At 37.5% G+C, this 19,672-nt stretch overlaps 1 protein-coding gene across 3 annotated transcripts in view; it reads left to right on the top strand.

The window, feature by feature from the left end:
- Nucleotides 1-18,314, top strand: part of MRTFB (myocardin related transcription factor B) — a gene marked incomplete at its 5' end in the record, with an annotated part of 48,569 nt that extends 30,255 nt beyond the window's left edge. For 2 of the 3 annotated variants that reach the window (XM_083872688.1, XM_083872689.1), the window contains 8 exons: nucleotides 186-433; nucleotides 2,006-2,159; nucleotides 4,297-5,319; nucleotides 6,677-6,832; nucleotides 9,204-9,362; nucleotides 9,646-9,783; nucleotides 11,137-11,197; nucleotides 12,871-18,314. In XM_083872688.1, coding sequence (XP_083728814.1) covers nucleotides 186-433; nucleotides 2,006-2,159; nucleotides 4,297-5,319; nucleotides 6,677-6,832; nucleotides 9,204-9,362; nucleotides 9,646-9,783; nucleotides 11,137-11,197; nucleotides 12,871-13,409 — 2,478 coding nt within the window. In that variant the 3' untranslated portion in view covers nucleotides 13,410-18,314. The remainder of the gene's footprint in view (nucleotides 1-185; nucleotides 434-2,005; nucleotides 2,160-4,296; nucleotides 5,320-6,676; nucleotides 6,833-9,203; nucleotides 9,363-9,645; nucleotides 9,784-11,136; nucleotides 11,198-12,870) is intronic. The other variant, XM_083872690.1, reaches the window with a different exon arrangement.
- Between the last annotated feature and the right edge of the window lie 1,358 nt (nucleotides 18,315-19,672).

Below are 19,672 nucleotides of genomic sequence, written 5' to 3' on the forward strand. Positions count from 1 at the left end.
ATTTGATGACCCTTATTTGTGCAGGGGATAAGCCAGCTGGAGTATGATGGTTCATTTGGAGGTGTTTTCAAGGACAATTGTTTTCAGCAGCTCTCTGCAGTCAAAGTGCTCTGGTATGCTGCATCTCTGAGCCATGCAGTGTCATCTGTTGTGGTTTTGTTTCAATCTTTTCTATCCATACACAGCAAAGCCATCCAAAGAACCCAAATGATAAACATCGGAGCAAGAAATGTAAAGAACCTAAGCCAAGGGTGAAAAAATTGAAGTATCATCAATATATTCCACCTGATCAGAAAGGTGAGAAAAATGAGCCACAGATGGACTCCAACTATGCTCGTCTGCTACAACAGCAGCAACTGTTTTTGCAGCTGCAGATCCTGAGCCAACAGCAACAACACTACAACTACCAGACAATTCTACCTGCACCGCTGAAGTATGTGAAGCATTGTTTGTGTCCTTTAAAGAAAAACATATACATCAGTTATAGGCTTAGGGCTTTAGAAGTAAATGTGGTTTGCAAACATTAAAGAGACAGTTGGAACCCAAGAAAACTTTAAATGGCATTGTGCATCACTGTGGGTATTATTTGCCTTATTTAACAAGGTGATGAGGTTGTTCTCTTATTAAAATAATCCTGAAGTCTGATAAGCCTTGAAGTGGTCCTAATTATTTTTATGTGACATGGAAACAGAACATCTTACCTGTCAGATACATTTTTTCTGACCAAATGCATCTTTGAAACTCGAGCATTTGTGCAAACTCTTAAGTTTTAACACCATTTTCACTCAAACATGACATAGGTAGGCAGAGCAGGAGAGAAGCTTGCAGACCATGTCTTTAACAAAGACATACACTATTCTTGTGCGTTTATTTTTTTTACATCAAATTCACAAACCACATTTTTGCAGTTTACAAATAAGATGTAACAGTCCTTTTAAATTTGGAAACATCTGTCTGTTGTTTACAGCCTCATCAATGCTTATATGAGTTCCTCATTACTACTGGTCTGTAGCACTTTTAACAGTGAGAAGTACAACTCACTGATTTATAGGTAGAAACAGTCAGAAAAATAAATGTTTAAAGAGCTGCCAGTTCTCCATAACAAAACAAGAAGTTGACTATCTGCAGAGTTTCATTCTCATCATCTAAGACCAATCTTTTCCTAGAAGTGCTTAAAGTGTAACATGCCAAAGTCACACAACCCTAAATTCAAATTGACTTTCAGCTGTTTTTTTTAAATGAGTTTTCAGTAAGTTCTTTTTCTTCAGCAAGTGAGGCTAGAAAAGTTAAAGCTACCATCTGTGGTTGTATTTATAATTACCATGTATCCTAACATTTGGACTGGCGATGTTTCTGCCTGCTTGCCCACGCTTCTTATGTTCCATTTAGTGACATTTCAGAAACATTTCTTCATAAATCAGCTGAACGAAATAGAAGAGCTGACTTATGGTGCCTAGTGTAAATGGTGGCATTTTTAATTTTTTACAATTACTTCAGAATCTTTATATGAGATTCTTGAGTACAAGAATGCTGATAAAAATGCATCATCTTCAAAATGAACTGCTTTATGTCAGTCCCATACTGTGTGTGAACACTGGACATCTATGGAAGGGTTGATACACAGAGTTCAGTGTTGGGGGGTGGTATTGATACCAGACAAAAAACTTAACTGCCCTGGCTGGTGATTAATTTGTGTAAACTGAGTTTGCAGTCCATAGTGTTCTTCAGGGATACCATGATAATAATCAAAACTATGAAGCATAAATTGGTATGCTTAACTGCAAAACCAAAACAAAATAGCATCATACTACTCTCTGTTTTCTTGTCTGTTTTGTTTTACTGAAAATACCTAACAGTAATGTGTTAGGTTAAGCATGGATTTGTAAAAAAAGTTAATTTGTTCATTAGCTTCAAAGACATGAGATTCAGAATCACAGCCTCTTGATTGAAAAGATAATATATTTAAGATTGACATTCTTGTCCCTCTTTTTCCTATTACTTGAAGGCCACTGAATGACAAACAGAGCAACAATGGGAATTCACCACTGAATACTTTGAACAACAGTACACCAACATCAGCTGCCAGCTCACCAAGACAGAACAGTAATGTTCCTAGCAGGAAACCAGGTCCTCTACCTTCAAGCTTGGATGACTTGAAGGTAAAAGATAAGAGGAATTTGTCCATTCCTGTGCATTACTGTAATTCATAACTTGTGAACTGTTACTGTTGAGAAGATGTCTAAAAATTTGTACCAATGAAAACTGTCCTTTCCTCCTAACTGGTTAGAATAAGATTGTCAGAGTTTTCATACACAGCTCTCCTGGACTGAAATACTTGATTCTGCATATGCATGTGTTCCAGAAATAACATTTGTCTCCCAAGGAATTAGAAGAGGAATTTAGACACATTGTATGGGTCACTCACTATGACACCTTGGGTAAACTGTGAGGTTCACTTCATGTCAAGTTTCAGCTCAAGCAGATTTAAACACTGGAGCAGTAATTTCCTCATGACGATTTCAGTGTATCAGTGAAGAGGTTTAGTTAAGCAATATAAATTAAAAGATGCCCTAATAAAAACATATTCCAAGAGATCACTGCTATAAATAGAAAGAGAAATAAGGCTGTAAAAAAGAGAATAGAAAAGATCTTCTTACCAAAGTTCAACACCTCATCTGAGAATGAACACTAAATTCTGAGGTTTCTTGAAGTTACTACAAACTCTGTAGTCTGTTCAGGTTGCACAATGAGGGCATTACTTAGGATCTTCCTTCTGAAATATATTAGCAGGAATAAAGACTGTGAGGGACGAATCTGAAGCAGCTTGTGGAGGTTTAGGATTCAGCAGCTTCAGGAATGTGCCAAACCTCAGTGGCAGGGTAGGGACATCTAGTGGGCAATTGATTCCTTTCTCTCTGCCTTTACCAAGGTTTGTAAGGGTTAGGAGGGAGGATTTTTTTAAATTTGAAGGGATAAAAAGAAATTTCGAAAGATCAGATTCTCAAGACAGTAATGTATTGTCCTAAGTTAAGCCAATCTTTTAATATGAAATAAGTCTATAACATGCAATTCAAACAACAGTGTGTGAAGGAAGTTTTCCAATTCTTAAATTTTTAACGAAAATCTTGTTAATACCTGAAATTGTGCTTTGCAGTGATTAAAGCTGTTCACTTCCCTATTTCTGCACAATTTCTTGGTATTCCAGCTGATGTGGTAACACTAACATAAGCCTTCCTTGCAGACCTGCTGGTGGTGGTTTTAGCACTGTAACAGCTAAATCCGTTCTGATTAAGAGTTCAGAAATGAATTGTTGAAAAAGAGAAAGGTTAGAACACACTTTCAAGTGTAGAGGATACCAGACTGGGGGAAACAACTGATATTTATTGATTAGGGAGTTATTTAACATAAAATTGCTGTGCATTTTAGAGACGTAAATTGTATTGCTGTGACTTTTCATAATTTCCAAATCAAAAATACCTCCAACTTAAATTCTAGGCTGGTTGAGTACTGAAATACTCCTGAGGTCACTACCTTTTGTTCTATTAGAGGCAGCTGTAACATGCAGAGAGCCCCAGCTCTGCAGTTAGCTGTGGTGTGTGTTTATGATAAACAGAAGCTTTGTGATTGCTTTTCTTTAACTGGTATTTTGAAGCACAGAATTAATTTACACTCAACACATTTGCACTTTACTTTGTCTGTAAGCTTAGTGGAAAAAATCGAGAACATTTTTCTGTCAGAAAGTAATTTTGATTGCTTATACTGTCTATGTAAAAGAAACCCAGATGGCACACAGGGTAACTGGTTGCTAATTAGCAAGAGAGGCTTTTGTCTTTGATGGGTCTATTGAATCATCACCTGACCTGATACAGTTTCTCAGAAACAGATCTGTCTGTCCTGGTGTAACAAAGGGGCTCAGCGTGCTGCTGTTCACTGCTTTTATCTGCACTGCTGCCATTGTCTGCTGCTTTCCTTCAGAGGTTTTTAGCTCAGAACTGGAGCTGTAGGTGCATTTTTCCATGTTGAATATTTATGAAAAAACATCATTGGTTTGCTACTATTCACTGTACAACTGAACACTGCTAAGATTTTGGCTACTTAAAACACTGAAATAAGTAGGAAGTCATGGAAATGTGTTCATAGACAATGCATGCTGACAGAACCCAGAGGTGTAATAACTAGCAAATAAGCTAATAAAAATAATTTTAATTATTAAGAAGTAATAAGAATGCATATCAGTCAGTTTTAATATTTTCCTTTTTTATTATAGTATTTTTGTTTTATTTTATTTTATTTCAGGTAGCAGAGCTTAAAATGGAGTTGAAACTGAGGGGATTACCAGTGTCTGGAACAAAAACAGATCTTATTGAGCGTTTGAAAACCTATCAAGATCTTAACAACAATGGGGTTGCTACAAGTACCTCTGTGACAGTGACCACTTCTAGTGGGGCCACAGGTAACACTGGGGAAGTGACTGTGGCATTTCCTGTTGCAACTCTAAATAAACCAGTGGCGAATACAGTATCCAGCTTCCCTCCAGAAAAAACATCTACTGGATCTGGCAGCAAAGCAGTAAAAACTGAAAGCATCAGCTCTCCCTTGCCTGTCTCGCCCTCTCCTTCTGAGCAGTCGAGTCTGAGCACAGATGATACGAGTATGGCAGACACTTTCCCAGAAATGACCATGATGTCACCATCCCAGTTCCTAAGTACTTCACCACTGAGAGCAAATACAAACGAGGAGAGTCAGAATCGCAGCACTGGAAGCATCTCAACCATGGAGTTTGATGTAGCAGAAAAGGACCGCAAGCTTCAAGAAAAAGAAAAACAGATTGAAGAGCTCAAAAGAAAACTGGAACAAGAGCAAAAACTTGTGGAAGTATTGAAAATGCAACTTGAGGTTGAAAAAAGGGGACAACAGCAACAATCTCAGACTTTTGGTAACTCAGCTGCTTTGGAACAGAAGCAGTTCGGTGCTGCTGTCAAAGATGAAACTGCTCCTGCTGACTGCACAAGTACAAGTCAATCTGTACCTGTAGCCAGCCATTCCTTAGGACAGCCAGTGTACACTGCTGGCCAGAATCCAGTTGCCAAAAAGGCGGTTGTTATCAAGCAGGAGATACCTGTGGCCAAAGCTGAACCTCAGAATGCCATTTCTCAGTTTTATGTTAGTCCACAGAGGCAGCCACAAACTGCAGTTGTTGCCCAGCCTCAAGCTTTATTAACTACCCAAGGAACTGCCCAGCTGCTCCTCCCACTGTCTATCCAGGGACCGAATGCTGCTACTGCAGTGCAGTTACCAGTTGGAAATATCAAGTTGCAGGTAAGGGTATTTGTATTTTTTTATCATGTAACCTGCATGGCAGTGTTTCATAACTTAGTGTAATAGGTAAATAGGTAAATGTGCTGCTTGTAAGATTAACTTAAAAATCAGGCTTAGCCTGTTTCTGATTAAGGGAAACAGTAGAAAAGCTTGAGCCAATCTTGTAATGGCCTGCTTCTAATACTTGTTTCTTTGCAACTTTTGTTCCCAGATACTCTTTCCTGAAAAGCAGTTGTCTTACCATGTACTGCCTCCATGCAGTATTTGATTTATAGTAGCATATACTGTCATTTTGTTAACTGCAAATTGTAATAGAGAGCTGCAGTCTCAGTACTTTGAGATAGCCCTGTTTGCAAAACATATGTGAACTACCTTGTGTGGTGGTGCTTCAATATATTTAAAATGTGCCAGGTTGTAGACTCTCCTGTAGACTTAGAAAAAGAAACCATGGTTACGCAAATTTTATTTCTAGGCTGATTATAGGCAGTGAATACAGCATAAACCAAGACAGGCTGTAAATACAGAGGTATAAGAGTAATCTGACCAAGCTGAATCAGTGTAACCTGTTGGTCTGAGGTACAGTACTGAGTACAGTACATTACTGCTTAATGCCCAGTGGCATTGTTAGAATTTCCCCTGCCACCCATCATGGCAGCAGAGTATTCTTCCAGCTGCAGTGTGTCCCTGGCTGTTATGCATGCCCTGGACCAAGCTGCGAGCCTGTGCAGCAGCACATCCAGCAATCTTTATGAGGGGTGGAAAATTCTGGTGAACATGGGCCCCAGTCTGCAGTGCAAGAACTGTTCCCAGGAGCTGTACACCCAGCTCTCCACCTAAATTGTTCTTAAACCCTGCCAGAATTCTGTAACAACCTTAAGCATCTTGTCCTGGTGTTTTACTTCACCGATACTCGAGAAAGTTTTCCACTACCACTTAACTTTTTTTTCATGAGGTCGGACACACTTCTTGCCTTTCATTGGCCATTAAAAAATACCGTGGTCTTAAAAGCAACCTTTTCCTTGCATCATCAGTTTTGTCTACTGGTACTCAAGCCAGTTCTTACAGTCCTTTCTTACTGATTTATGCTCTCTCTGTCCCCTGTTATTTTCATCACTATCTGCTGGGCTCTCTCCAGTTAGTCTTTGTCTTAAACTCTGTTGGCAAAATAAACATCACCTTTTAGCTGGAAACTCCCCAGTACCAAACACAGTAACAGTTTGGTTTCCTGTACAGTTCACACTCATCCCTCCCAGAATACATTTTACTGCTATTCTCCATAAAGTGTGCAATAGATTTTTACAAGATGTAACTTACTGTTAGATACAAATAATGCAAATATTTTATCTTCATCCTTTAGGCTCAATCACAAGCTGGAATACAGACCCCATCACAAATACCTGCTCCTATTTCTTCCTCTGGCCTGGTGCAGACAGCACCTCAGATGCATACTCCACAATCAAAACAAAATACCAGCATGCAGCACGCACTTGGTCAGACCCAACAAATCAGAAAGGTTTGTGGATAGCAATAAACATTTAGATAAATAGTTGTATAACCTAGTTTTAGGCAGTGGTTTCAGAATCTTTGATGTGTCATCTGTGTTATATACAAATTATCAAGTCACCTAATATCTGTACCATGTTTTTCTGTGTGATACAGTGGGCTTGTAGCCCCTTCTCTTTCCAAAATTTTAGTCTGTGCAGGACTTGATTTTTCAATTGCAAATACATTGTCTAAAGACTTTTTATCTTAATGGTACACTTAGGGCATGACTCTTACTACATCTTTTCTCACACTTGGCATAAGTGGTATGTACCAGGTAGATTCCAGTCAGTTTCTCTTATTTGCCTCTGGCTCTAAATGGGAGATTCTCATAAGCAGTTCTTAAGAGAAAGCTTTTACCTATGACTTCAGAGATACATTCTTTTATAGAAGTTAATTTTGGCTTTCTTACTTTCCTTGTTGATTTCATCCCTCCTTATGAAGAAAGCTATGGAGTCAGGTCCTGAGGATGGTAATTCCAGTGAGTCAAAACCCAACCATACCTCTTCCTAAGGAATGCAGGGTATGATTCAGAGAGATCCTTCTCTTTCTCTCTACCAAAAGCAATCAGCTCTGTAATGTACCATTCCAAAAGATTATCCTCAGCAGTGGATGTACTGTTGTGACTGCCTCTCCAGTCATGTTCATATGGGAACTGATACCAACCCATCAACACCAGTCATCACAAAAGAAAAGGTTTTCTCCTCCTCTGAGCCTCTTCCAGGCTGATCTCTATTATTATGAACATGGAGATTAGTTTTGGACCTTTACTGCATCCTTATCAGTATTGCTACTGACTGTAGGGCTCCTGTTACTTAGGACAGCAAGGTTTTTCAGCCTGCCTCTAATGACAAGTAATTCAGAAACAACTTAAATTCCAAGATAAAGAGGGTAGTTTTTACAGTATATTATGTAACTGTTACATTATTTCAGCCTTCAAAGTTCTTATTTCAAAGAATAAGTTTACAGAAGGGCATCATGAACCCCATGTTCTGCTGTGATTTGGGGATTGTACCTGAGCAGTGTCACCTTATCTGCCTCTGCTTGGGCTCTTGTTCCAGATAAGAACTTACCTTAGAGGATGTATGATTGTGCTTTGCCATTCTCTAGAGAGCTGGCTCATAAAGGGGGACACAGCTAAAGGAACATCAGTACCCTTCAGACTGCTTGTTCAATCTGTTTAATTTCATGGACATTGAGGTTAGCCTCCAGAAGTCAAAACTGACACACATCCAAAAAGCAGATTTCGTGCAGGTTCTCTGGGGTTTGGTATGGGGCTAATCTTACCCTGTTAATTTAGCAGGTCCTGTAGAGAAATTTTCTAGTCATTCTGAGATGTGTACTTGTGCCAGAGACTGGCAGCCTGCTGCCATTGCTGCATCCAGGTTCCTTGAAATGTCTGCAGGACGTAACCAAGATCTGTACTCTCAAGTCCTCCCTGCTATTCAGATCAGTTGTCATGAAATCCACAGTTCGCAGCAGAGTTTGCAGCCTGCTATTGCACTGGTTTTTACATCAAAATGAAAATATGTGATACAACAGATCAGGACACCCCTCGTGCATTCAGCATTAGATCTGCCTCTCTCTATCCATTACCTAAGATCTGTCACCTTTGTCAGAAAGGTATTTGGGAGTGATACTGAATTTAAAACAGCCTTATGTGCTGATGCATTCATAGCTTCTCTTCACATCCCTTTAACTCAAAAAAGTATGAGAAGCAGGATACTGCTGGGAATCCTTTGCAATGAGTATGTGGACTGGCAGTTGAAGGAATAAAAAATTTAATATACCAGGGACCAAACTTATAGCTGTTACCTGTGTTCCTCAGTTTTATCTTTTGCCTCTCTCTCAGTCCTCACAGATACCTGTAGTTGCTTTAAAAAAAAAAAAATTAGAATTACATGGCAGAGACAAACCATTCTGTCTTAAAATCAGCAGGAGAGGGCAAGTGTGGATACAGGTACAGTTAGTATTGGGTCAGAAATAAGCTCATGTTATTGACTGTCCACTGGATGGGGAAATCATGGATATGCTATTGAACTGTTCCATAGACTTTCCTCATGCTTCCTGGAAAATTGCAGGAAAATGGTTTCAGTAATAAGTGATAAATGAAAGTATGTCAGAGCACAAAGCTTTTTTCAGAGACTAACTGTTCTGAATTTAGAAATTCTTCTACTGAAAGGAAAAATCAGTATAAACACCATTCACTTAATAGGAAATTTAAACAAGCAAGTACTTTAGAAAAAAAGGTCTTATATTTGTTTAATGTAATTTATCCAGTGTTACCTTTTCTTAAAAATAAATATCCCACATTCTCAAACTGATCTGTTAATCCTTTTCAGGTTTTTCCACCTGCCACATCAAATGCAGTATTTTCCTATCAGACTGCACCAGTTTCAACACCTTCACAATCTTTTATTAATAAAACATCAAACTCTAACATTCACCCTGGTGGTAATCAGGTTGTCTCTGTGCAGAATGGACCTGCTGCTCCCAACAAGGTAAGGATATCCCAACAATCTTCCATGAAGATCAGGTTTATATTATTATTCTTATATAACATGTGACTATTTACATATGGCAGTTCACTCAAGGAAGAATGTTTTGTAGAATTTAATAATGCTTATATATGCACATATGTGTGAGAAAGGGAGAAAGAAACTTATTTTATCCCTCTGGCTATGCTAATACATAGATTGATGTAACAGAATAATCTGTAGAGCTTGATACAGCCTGAATTCACTAAATCACATTATTTAGTCATTATTTTGTTCTTTCACTCAGCCTGGGTCTCCATCTCAAGCCCAGCCTTACATTGTTCAGCAACCCCTCTTCAACAACACAGTGTCCAAGAGTAAAGATCCTCCTCGTTACGAAGAGGCCATAAAACAGACCCGCAATATTCAGCCATCACCCCGTGAGGTACTTGTTTCCTTTAGTCTCTTAAAAACAGAGCTTTTCTCTGCAATTACCAAAACCATTGCTTGCTTTAGGGATTTTGTTTTTGGTTTATTTGGTGTCAAGATTTTCTAACATACCCTGTTACTAGTTTCATAACTGTTCAACTACAGGACTCCTGTTTCATTATTCTTTTATTAAAGCAGCATATATGTAAGTAAGTTTTACAGTTCCCAGTTGGTGATACATCTAATTGGGATAGTGCTGCTATTGCTACTAACAGTAACTGGCCTTCAGATTATCTGTTTTGAGAATGTGTGATACCCAAACCTCACACTTAAGAGAGGAAATACGTTTGTATTTTCCAAAGTGAGTAAACTTGAAACGTGTGTGAATGTGTCTATATACACAGGCAAACATGAGCATAGGTGCTTGCTTGAAAAGAGTCTGTATCGAGTGATCTTGGTGAATAATCCCTGTGTAGTGCTTTGCCTTGATAAAAGTTTACCTTGATAAAAGTTCCTTTGTATCGGAGGAAATCTGTAAACAAAACAAATGAGCATCCCTAATTTCATGTGAGTCAGAACTATCCCAAAAGGTAAAACCTTGTAGCCCCCAGTGTTGGTTGGGTGTTTGTGGTGGCAGATCTCAGGCACAGCTCTGGGTGTCCAATGCCCTTTCCTGTGTCCTTGGCATGGGCAGGACATCCTCACAGTGAGGGTGCACAGGTTGCCTTAGGTCACTCTATCACTACAGTCAGCCAGGGGCTCCCCACAGTATCTCCTGATAAAAAATCAACTCCCATCCCTGGAGTATAAGCAATGGTTGAATACACTTCTTCAGACTTTCATAAAAGTCTCCACTTTTTCTAGACTTGTTTTTGAATGAGTGGGTTTGGGGGGGGGGGGGGGGGGGGTTTGTTACCTTTTGCTTAAGGTTCAGTTATTTTGGCTGTTTAACACAGAGATAAGCAGATCCTATTTTAAAAATAAAAGAACATAAATCTACAAATTGGGAAAAACCCCAAGCTATCTCTGAGAGACAGTAGAGCAGGGTTTGTAACCCCAAAGTGCTGCAGTTATTATTACCCTGGTACAAAATGGGGTCAGTAACTCTCCAGATCCCTGGCTTCCTGCACCTCTCTCCTAGGTTGCCTTCATGAAGTCTTTGTCATGCTTTTTCCCTGTTCCTTTGTACAGCCACAGAGATTGCAAATGTCTCTCCAAAGTATCTGTTTTCTGGATAGACAATTTCATATTAAGCATTTTAGTCTTTATCATAGGTTAGTACTTACATACTGTTGAGAGGAACTAGGAACAATGAGCATAGGAAAAAGTACCACCTGAAAGAGAATAACCCTGTTCTCCTGCACTACAGATTTCCAGTGCACACAGTCAGCAGATGGATGATCTTTTTGATATTCTCATCAAGAGTGGAGGTAAGCTCACTGACAGCTGTGTGGTGTAGAGATTAAAAACCTGGTAATAAAAACTCGCTGCTATAATCAAATGAGAATTCTTTTAGGAACAGGAGTTAGAAGCTATCCAGCCTGAATGAAGCTAAATTTCTGAAAGTTTGTTTAGTACCTTATTAAAGAAAACATTTACCAAAACACATACAGTCAACCTGCTGTGGAACTTCAATGCTTGCAAATTAGCTCAGGCAGACCTTTACAATAATCTCTACAGCACTGAAATTATTAAAATAACACCTTTAGGTTAGCACAGACATACTTTATCAAAATTGGAAAAGTTGAGCAAGTCCCTTACATGTTTATTGAAATTATACAAAGAATAGAATAAGGTAAGAGTTAAAGCATGTTGGTAGTAAAATTTCATTAAATGTTGTAACCATGTGTTATCAACTATAAACATTAAAGATACATTACTGGGAAAGTGTGCATGAACTACATAGAGACATTAATGAATAACAACTTTATGTCAGTTCCAATAAGGGAGCTATCAGAAAGGCACTGAAATAACTAAAGTAATATACAGAGTAGCTCAGCGATAAAAGAAGAAGGATTTCAGCCATAATTAGGCTTAGTAGACTAAGAAGCCATTACAATACTGGGAAATGTTGTGGTGCCAAGCAATTCAATTAATGGAATGGTTTGTAACTGCTGTCATGTAAGGATCTTGACAGGAGTGAATGCCAGGGGAGGAGGTCCTGGCTACTGGAAGACTTTATCCATATTCTAAACATCAGAGTATTTTTTTTTCTTTTTCAAAGCAAATTGCAAGGTCACCTGCAGAAAATATGAGTAGACTGAGATAAATAACTTTGTGTACTCAACAATTCAAGCTAAATTAATGATCATCTTTATGAAAAAAAAAACAAACTAAAACATTCAGGGCTCTTGCACTTAATATAAGTAGGCTCTGCACTGAAAAATATTTAGTTTACTAATGTACTTAAGGAGAGTGAGAAGGATGTGGGGTTTTGCCTGGAAAATCAGCACAAAATATATCATCAGGTATGTTTTTGCTTCTAGGAACATCACTTGGGCTAGAGAATTCATTTGCTTATTTGTCTTATACTTTTGGGCTTCATTAATGTCTAAGAATAAATCGGAATTTATGCTTTATTTCCCTTTATTGTTACTGCCACTATCTTACATGGAACTTCTTGACAGAAGTGTAGTTTTAGATTCTAGAATTGTGAATAAATGCTTCTTAATCACATCAGTTCATCTCATGGACTCTGAATTAACCAATGTAGACAGTGCTCAACAGGGATGAAACTGAAAATTGGTTTGGGTCCTCTTCTGTAGACAAGGAAATGTGTTGGTTCCATAATTATTCCAGTTAATGAAAAGAACTATAAACATGAAGGAGGTTAAGGTAACATCTAGAAATAGGTACTCCTGCTAATTGGCTGAGCTATCAATGAAAGCAGAACTCTGGGACTTTTTAAAAATACTCTGTTGTTCATGGAGCCCTTTCCAGTATGTTAAGTGTGAGTATGAATGGAGCAGCAAAGTGACTGTTACTACACTTAATTCACTGTGGACACATCCCAGAGTGGGCAAAGAAAGGCTGGAAGTTCTAAGCATGAGAATATTATGTCATTATCTTTTTGAATTCAACAGTGAAGTGTTTTTTATTGCAGAGATTTCCCTCCCAATAAAAGAAGAACCATCTCCCATATCCAAAATGAGACCGGTAACAGCCAACATCACGACAATGCCAGTGAACACGGTGATATCCCGTCCACCTCCGCAGATCCAAATGGCCCCTCCTCCTGTGTCCTTAGAACCAACAACCAGCTTGTCTGTAAGTCTGGAAAACCAACTTGAAGCCCTCTTGGATGGAACTTTACCATCAGGTAATGAAATTCCTCAACTGACAAGCAGTAATGAGGACAGAGAATCATTTTCTTTAATTGAAGACCTCCAGAATGATCTGCTTAATCACTCCAGCATTTTAGATCACTCTCATTCACCCATGGAAACATCTGACCCACAGTTTACTACTAATAATTCTTGTCTGTCTCTTGACCTTCCCGACACAAATTTGGACAATATGGAATGGCTGGACATTACAATGCCCAGCTCCTCATCTGGACTCACCCCTCTCAGTTCTGCTGCCCCCAGCGTGTTTTCCACTGACTTTCTAGATCCACAAGATCTACAGTTGCACTGGGATTAAGCTTATAGCCAATGAGAACACGACCTGCAAGTCTCTTTACAGCAGAGGTCCATTATTACACCATTCTGATTGCAGTTAACATAAATTAAGACAGTAATGTTTGGAAGAACAAATGCTTGAAGCTAATTCCTTATTGATTTTCGAGTTTACAACAGTGAATCACCTTATGCACCTATCAGTAATGCAGATCAGGGCCCTCTGAAAGCTGTATTTCACAAGTCAAGAAAGGATGATTGTACTTCGTGATTAAAAGTACCCCAAGGTAAATGTTTCACAAATATTTAAGAAAGAAGTTACGTCTCTGACTTTGTAAAGCTTAAATGAGCAACACAACACGACTAAACGTAGAGTGAGATGTCAGTTCTCTGTATTGATGCAGTGAGCAAATGTCTGGGGGAGGGGAGGTATCACTGCACTTCATTGTTCCTGTGGAAAGCCTGAGCCAGGTTCAGAACTAATTGTGAGGGCAAAGGCAAGTAGAAGCACTGGCTGGTTCAGTGAAATTTCATAGATCTAGTCTCTTAATTTGTTCAAGTTGTTTTTATATTTTGCTTTTGTGGATTTTAAAACACTTCCCCCATTCTGTAATCATGAGGGAGGAATTTAACTGCATCCAAAGGGATATTAAGTGTAACTGCAAGAAATCCACTGTAGCTATGCCAGGTAATATTGAGAACACTGAATTTTCTATAGCAATGCTCTGGATTTCATAGCTAGGTTTTAATGTGTATATCAGACAGTTATTTGTATACTCTTTTAACTTTATATAGCTTATTTTTGTGAACAGAGGGGAACACAGTGGTCTTCAAACAAGAGATTACTATAATGGAAGTAAATATCCTGTTTTGCTTTGTGTTTGAGGATATTTGTAGTTCATTGAATCCAGTATCTCAGCATATTAGAAAAGTTTGAGGAAGTAGAAAAGTTTAATTAGTAGTGGTGTACACTACAATCCTGCAAGCATCTATGCAAGAATAGTCCCAATGCCCTCAATAAAAGATGTTTGTAGGATGAGATCAAGTTGCTGGGGACAGTACTGACAGGACAACCATCATTTCTTAATGAATACTTTGTCTGTTGAACAGCTTTGTTTGCCACTACATAACATCAGAGAAGCCAACAGAGAAGCTGCTCAGTGTGAATCCTAAACACCAGGATCAGAATGTACTGTTGATAAGAAGGCATATTGCATATCTGAAACAGAGAATAGCAAAAATTAAGCTCTTACCTCACAGCACAGCACCTGAATTTTTTTTGTTGTTGTTTTAAAGCCCTTAGTTGTTGTTTTCAGAGTCTATTATGAAAGCAGTTAGAAAAACAAACAAAAAATTCAAATAGAACTAACTTACTTTGACATTCTATGGTTGTCTCTCAGGTAATAGCTGTTAAATGTTGCCATAGATGATGGAGGCTGATAATCAAACACAAAATTGGAATTTCCTGTTAGGGAATGCCTAAATTAAGATAAAAGGGAACACTTCCTGTTTCCTGAAATAGGGAAGTATTGTATGTTTTCTAGTCTGAAAACGGATCTCATCACATGGTTCTTTCCTCACCAAGTCTCAAAAATAAAGTTTTGTAGGACTGAATGAAAAAATGCCCTGAAGCTTTTGCCTACTTCTTAAGATTATTGATATGTATCAAAGGAACACCGAAAACAGTAAGTAGCTGTTATCCACTTAGCCACCTTCATAACATTTTTCAAAAAGAAAAATACAACACCATTGTGTTAACAGCAACAAATTACTTCTGTCAGAAAATATTATGTAATTATCTTAAAAATTGCATCTCCAGATATAAAACAGTCTGGTTTACAGACATGACAGAATTCCATTGCTTCAGATAAAATAATGGATTAAATCATTGATTCAGGGCTTGAACTGATACCATATGTTTGCATCATATCAGTTACAGCACTTTAAATCATTATGTATCTTCACTGGTTTTACTGGCCAAGAATTACTGTAATATGAAACTAAGTACAAGAAAACAATCTTTGGAGATTTTTCACTTCACACAATTGAAAGACATAATTCCTTATTCCTTCTTGCTGTGCCTACAATACTTGAGTACAATATTACATGTGGACTGTTTGCCTTAAGCTTTGATGGTATAGGACTTTTCAATAACAGTGAACTCTTAACATTCAACTTTTTGCATTCCTGTTCATCATCCTATCTTGGGAGCTAATACTCTGAGATACAAAGTGCCCTCGGCTGTTATGAGAATAAGAATTAAGGACTCTTGGTCTGATAGGAACAACTCTGAGTGAAATTTAGTGTTCTGCAGTACTGTCAGTTTATTATGTGTGATACACCAGACATCATACAATACATGTGTGGTTAGAGTTATCCCTTTTTGACCCTGCCTCCTGATTAAATGAGAGGCAAGTAAATTAATTTTTAGAGGACAAATTAACCTAGAGCAACTGTACTGTCATTTTTGATATGCATGTAAATAGAGCTTTAAACTGGCAAAGTCATCTTGCTACAAAATTACCCTTATTGGCAGTGTAGAATGTTAATTAATCCATAGGAATCTTTGTGCAGAAATAAACCCAAACAGGTGAGATGTCTTGTTATCAGTACGGTATAGCTTTCTGCTCTGAACGTCTATTTGAAAAAAAAAAAATAAAAAATTAAGGGATCATTTTAGTTTCTCAAGTACAAATATTCTAGTGTAGGGAATGTGTGATTACTTTTCTGTACGTTTCAGAATTGTGTATTAAACCTTATATAAAATGGTTTGCTTTAGACTTTGTTCTGAAATGTGATATGTTTGCCATAGTTGTATATGCCTGTTTATGGCAGAAATAGGTTTTGCTTAGACTTTTGTGTGTGCATGTTTTACATGAAAATTTTTGTAGCACAAATACAATACATCTTAGAAATTTAATCATGACTGGGCAGTTTGACTGCACAGAAGTGAAAGTTTCTCATTGAGAGAACAGTTGCAAAGGAATGCACTGGCACTAAATTTGCCATTTAATGGCTGCAGTATACTAACAGAATGCATCCTATCAAATGTGGTGTTAGTGGGTCCTTCAAAGTAATTAGGAATACTTTTCAATCAGTGTGAAAATCAAAAGTTGGTTGTTTACACATCTAGAGAGAGAGAGCTCAGACAAGTTTTACAAGGCTCATGTTACTCAAGAGGAGTCACATCCTGTGTTCAGGAGAGAAATGGAATTTGTTACGCACTTTTAGTGCCATTCAGCATCAGTTATAGCAAGGAAGTTTACAGGCAAAATTTTGTTTAACATTAGAAATAGTTGAAAAAGCATTTCCATCTTCTCTCTGACAATAAAATTAATTTATGGCAGTTGTTCTCCACAGAAATTTAAAGTGTAATCCAGCAATGTGGGCTTGCAGACCTGTAGAATCAGGACTTTAAAAAGCTGAGGCCACAGCCGTTGGAAATATTTGCTACTTAATACTGACACTTATTTCCCAGGTATTTCCAAATTCACCAACAGGAGTCATGTTCAGAGGAGATGATGATCCGAACAGAAGTGTCAATATTAAACTCTTCTGTTACATAATCTCAAACATTCAGATGCCTCAAAAGTGTAGGCACTGTAATCAGAACCCAAGCACAAGCTGCTGAACTATTTTAAAGGCAGAGAAACTGCAGTTACAGGATACATTGAACTGGAAGGGCATTATGTAATCAAAACACAGGAAAGCTCACCGATGTAAACAATTATTATTATTTGGATGGCATCTTAAGTGTATTATAAACTTAAAGCAAACTCTATTAAAACTGGAAAAAAAAAATCTTCCACTTATCTCTAGTAAATATTCTGTTGAAACTCTTTGTATTGTGGTCCATGAAATCACCTTTCAGTGACCTCTAGACCACACCCCAGAAGGTTTTTCATGTGACATCCATGAAATTGAGTTACATACAGTATATACATGGCCAATAAAGAGCATCCATTAAAACGTGAAATAATCTCAAATATTACTATTATACCAGTTTGCTAGGAATAAAGTGCAAAAAAGAGACACCTACATCATTCTGCAGTGTCCAATACTGAATATAAAGTGTTTTTAAGTTAAAAGTGCATAAATGTATTTGTAGAAATCTAGCCAAAAAAAGCCATTCTAGCTATGAGAGCAAATTCTCAAAAAAAAGCAGAGAATGGTTAATAACTATATAATCACACTATTTTTATAAAAATATACAGCTCAGATATTCAAAAGACAGCCTAAAATAAATTAAAATAATATAAAAATTTAAATAGGAACCAAAGCATTGCCATTTATATTGCCAAAGGAGGCACTTTGTATTTTAAAACATAGGAAATTAAATCCCCAAAAGTGTTATCCATACTTTTATAAAATTAAGGATGTAGATATTTTCAAAGCTGTTTTTGATGTTTAACAGTACAGATTTGTTTTTGTTGTTTGAGAAATTTGTAGTAAGTAATAGCACAGGCTTTTTTTCCAGGTAGGATTTTCCTCACAGTACGGCTTGCAGTAGAAATAACGCTAACCCTGGTAGGTGTTTCTCTTCTTATTTTCATAGTCATAATTATGTCTTAGCATCTCATTTTGTGAAAAGAAGAAGATGAACACCTGTCTCTGGGGCCCTCTTCATTTAAGCACTACTTTACTAAATGCAAATTATGGCAATCAGGGCGTCAGTTTATGTATTGCCTTTCTAGAAGAAACCATGATGCCTTTGTATTTGCTGTTTGCACCCCTGAAATCAATTCCATATGTTTGAATGCCATATGTTTTGCACATTGTACTGTATATATGTAATGCATACTGTATTTTTATATGTGTACTACATTTATCAAATATTTTGTACATAGTGGCAATATTGTAGCTACTGAGGAAATGTTTGATATTTCAGCATTTTTGCTAAGTGTCTCAAATAAAAAAGAAAAACTGTTCATTTGTCCATGGTTACTGCTTAAAAGTGAAAATATCCTTCTCACTTCTGTGAGTCTGAAACATTTGGCCTATATATATTCTCAGTACCTTTCCCACAAAAAGGAGTAAGAATGAACCTGCACTTAGACAAACTCCAAAGGAATTATGGTTTGTCTTCAAAATCAGAGCCAAATTCTGTAAGAACAGTGACTTCCTGAACCCTCAGAGTTTAGGTTTGGACTTCCATTTCTTTTAGCAATTTTTTTATAGAGAGTCACTTACTCATAGAATGGCCTGGATTGGAAAGGACCTTAAAGCTCATTTTGTTCCCTGCCGTGGGCCAGGACACCTTCCCCCATCCCAGATTGCTCCAAGCCTCATCCCCTGGCCTTGGACACTGCCAGGGATGGGGCAGCCACAGCTTCTCTGGGTGACTCACTCCAGTATCTCTGCACCCTCACAGTAAAGAACTTCCTCCTAATACCCAAATAATAATACTAAATTTAATACTAAACTTAGTATTATTTAAATTTAAACATTTAATACTAAACCTACTGTCTTTCATTTTGAATCTGTTCCCCCTTGTCCTCTCACTATAAACCTCTTTTAATGCACTTTAATACTTGACTTCCCCGAATTTTTCCAAGGTTTTCAAGATGTGTTGGGTTGTGAGATTTTGTATTTTTGATTTGCATTCTGCTCAGCTTCTAGAACACCTGAATGCATTTTTTTCATGAGAATGAGCTATGAGCTGTTTGCACAAGCTTCTTTTAAGGATGAAGCAGTTTAATTTAAATATTAAGTGTTACACTTCCTCTTGTGAAGGCAGTCCTGTACTAATCACCCACCCTTTCCTCTTTAAAGACTGTTCTACACTGATGCTATCAGAACTTGGCCAAATATTAAAAACTCTGTAAAGCAGTAAGTATTAATTGAGTAAAATTGAATAAATTAAGAATTACTAATTACTAAAAATCACTTTAAATTTCATTAAATACCTTTTCTTTATGAACTTTAACCATTGTAAAAGTGTGTAGGCTTTATGTGCCACAAACTTACAGATATCACACACCAAACACAAATATTGCAAAACAAGTGCAGCATGTTTTGACCATGTATTTGTGCATTACAGAAATTACAGCTGGAGTATAACAGAGAAATCATTTGTTTTGATGCCAGCTGGCAATCTGGGGGGTTGATTGTTTTACAATGACAAATACAAACACATAACCCTCCCTCATAAGCTGTCTTCATGTTGCTATTCAATGTAAACACAAAACAAGGCTTGATAAAACTTGAGGTTTTGCTGAGTGAACTTCTTCCACAGGCTAACCCCTGATTTTTAATAAAACATTAGTTTTTTCAAACATATTCTACAGA

Source organism: Zosterops lateralis (assembly GCF_965231275.1).
Source record: "Zosterops lateralis genome assembly, chromosome: 15".
NCBI lineage: Eukaryota > Metazoa > Chordata > Aves > Passeriformes > Zosteropidae > Zosterops > Zosterops lateralis.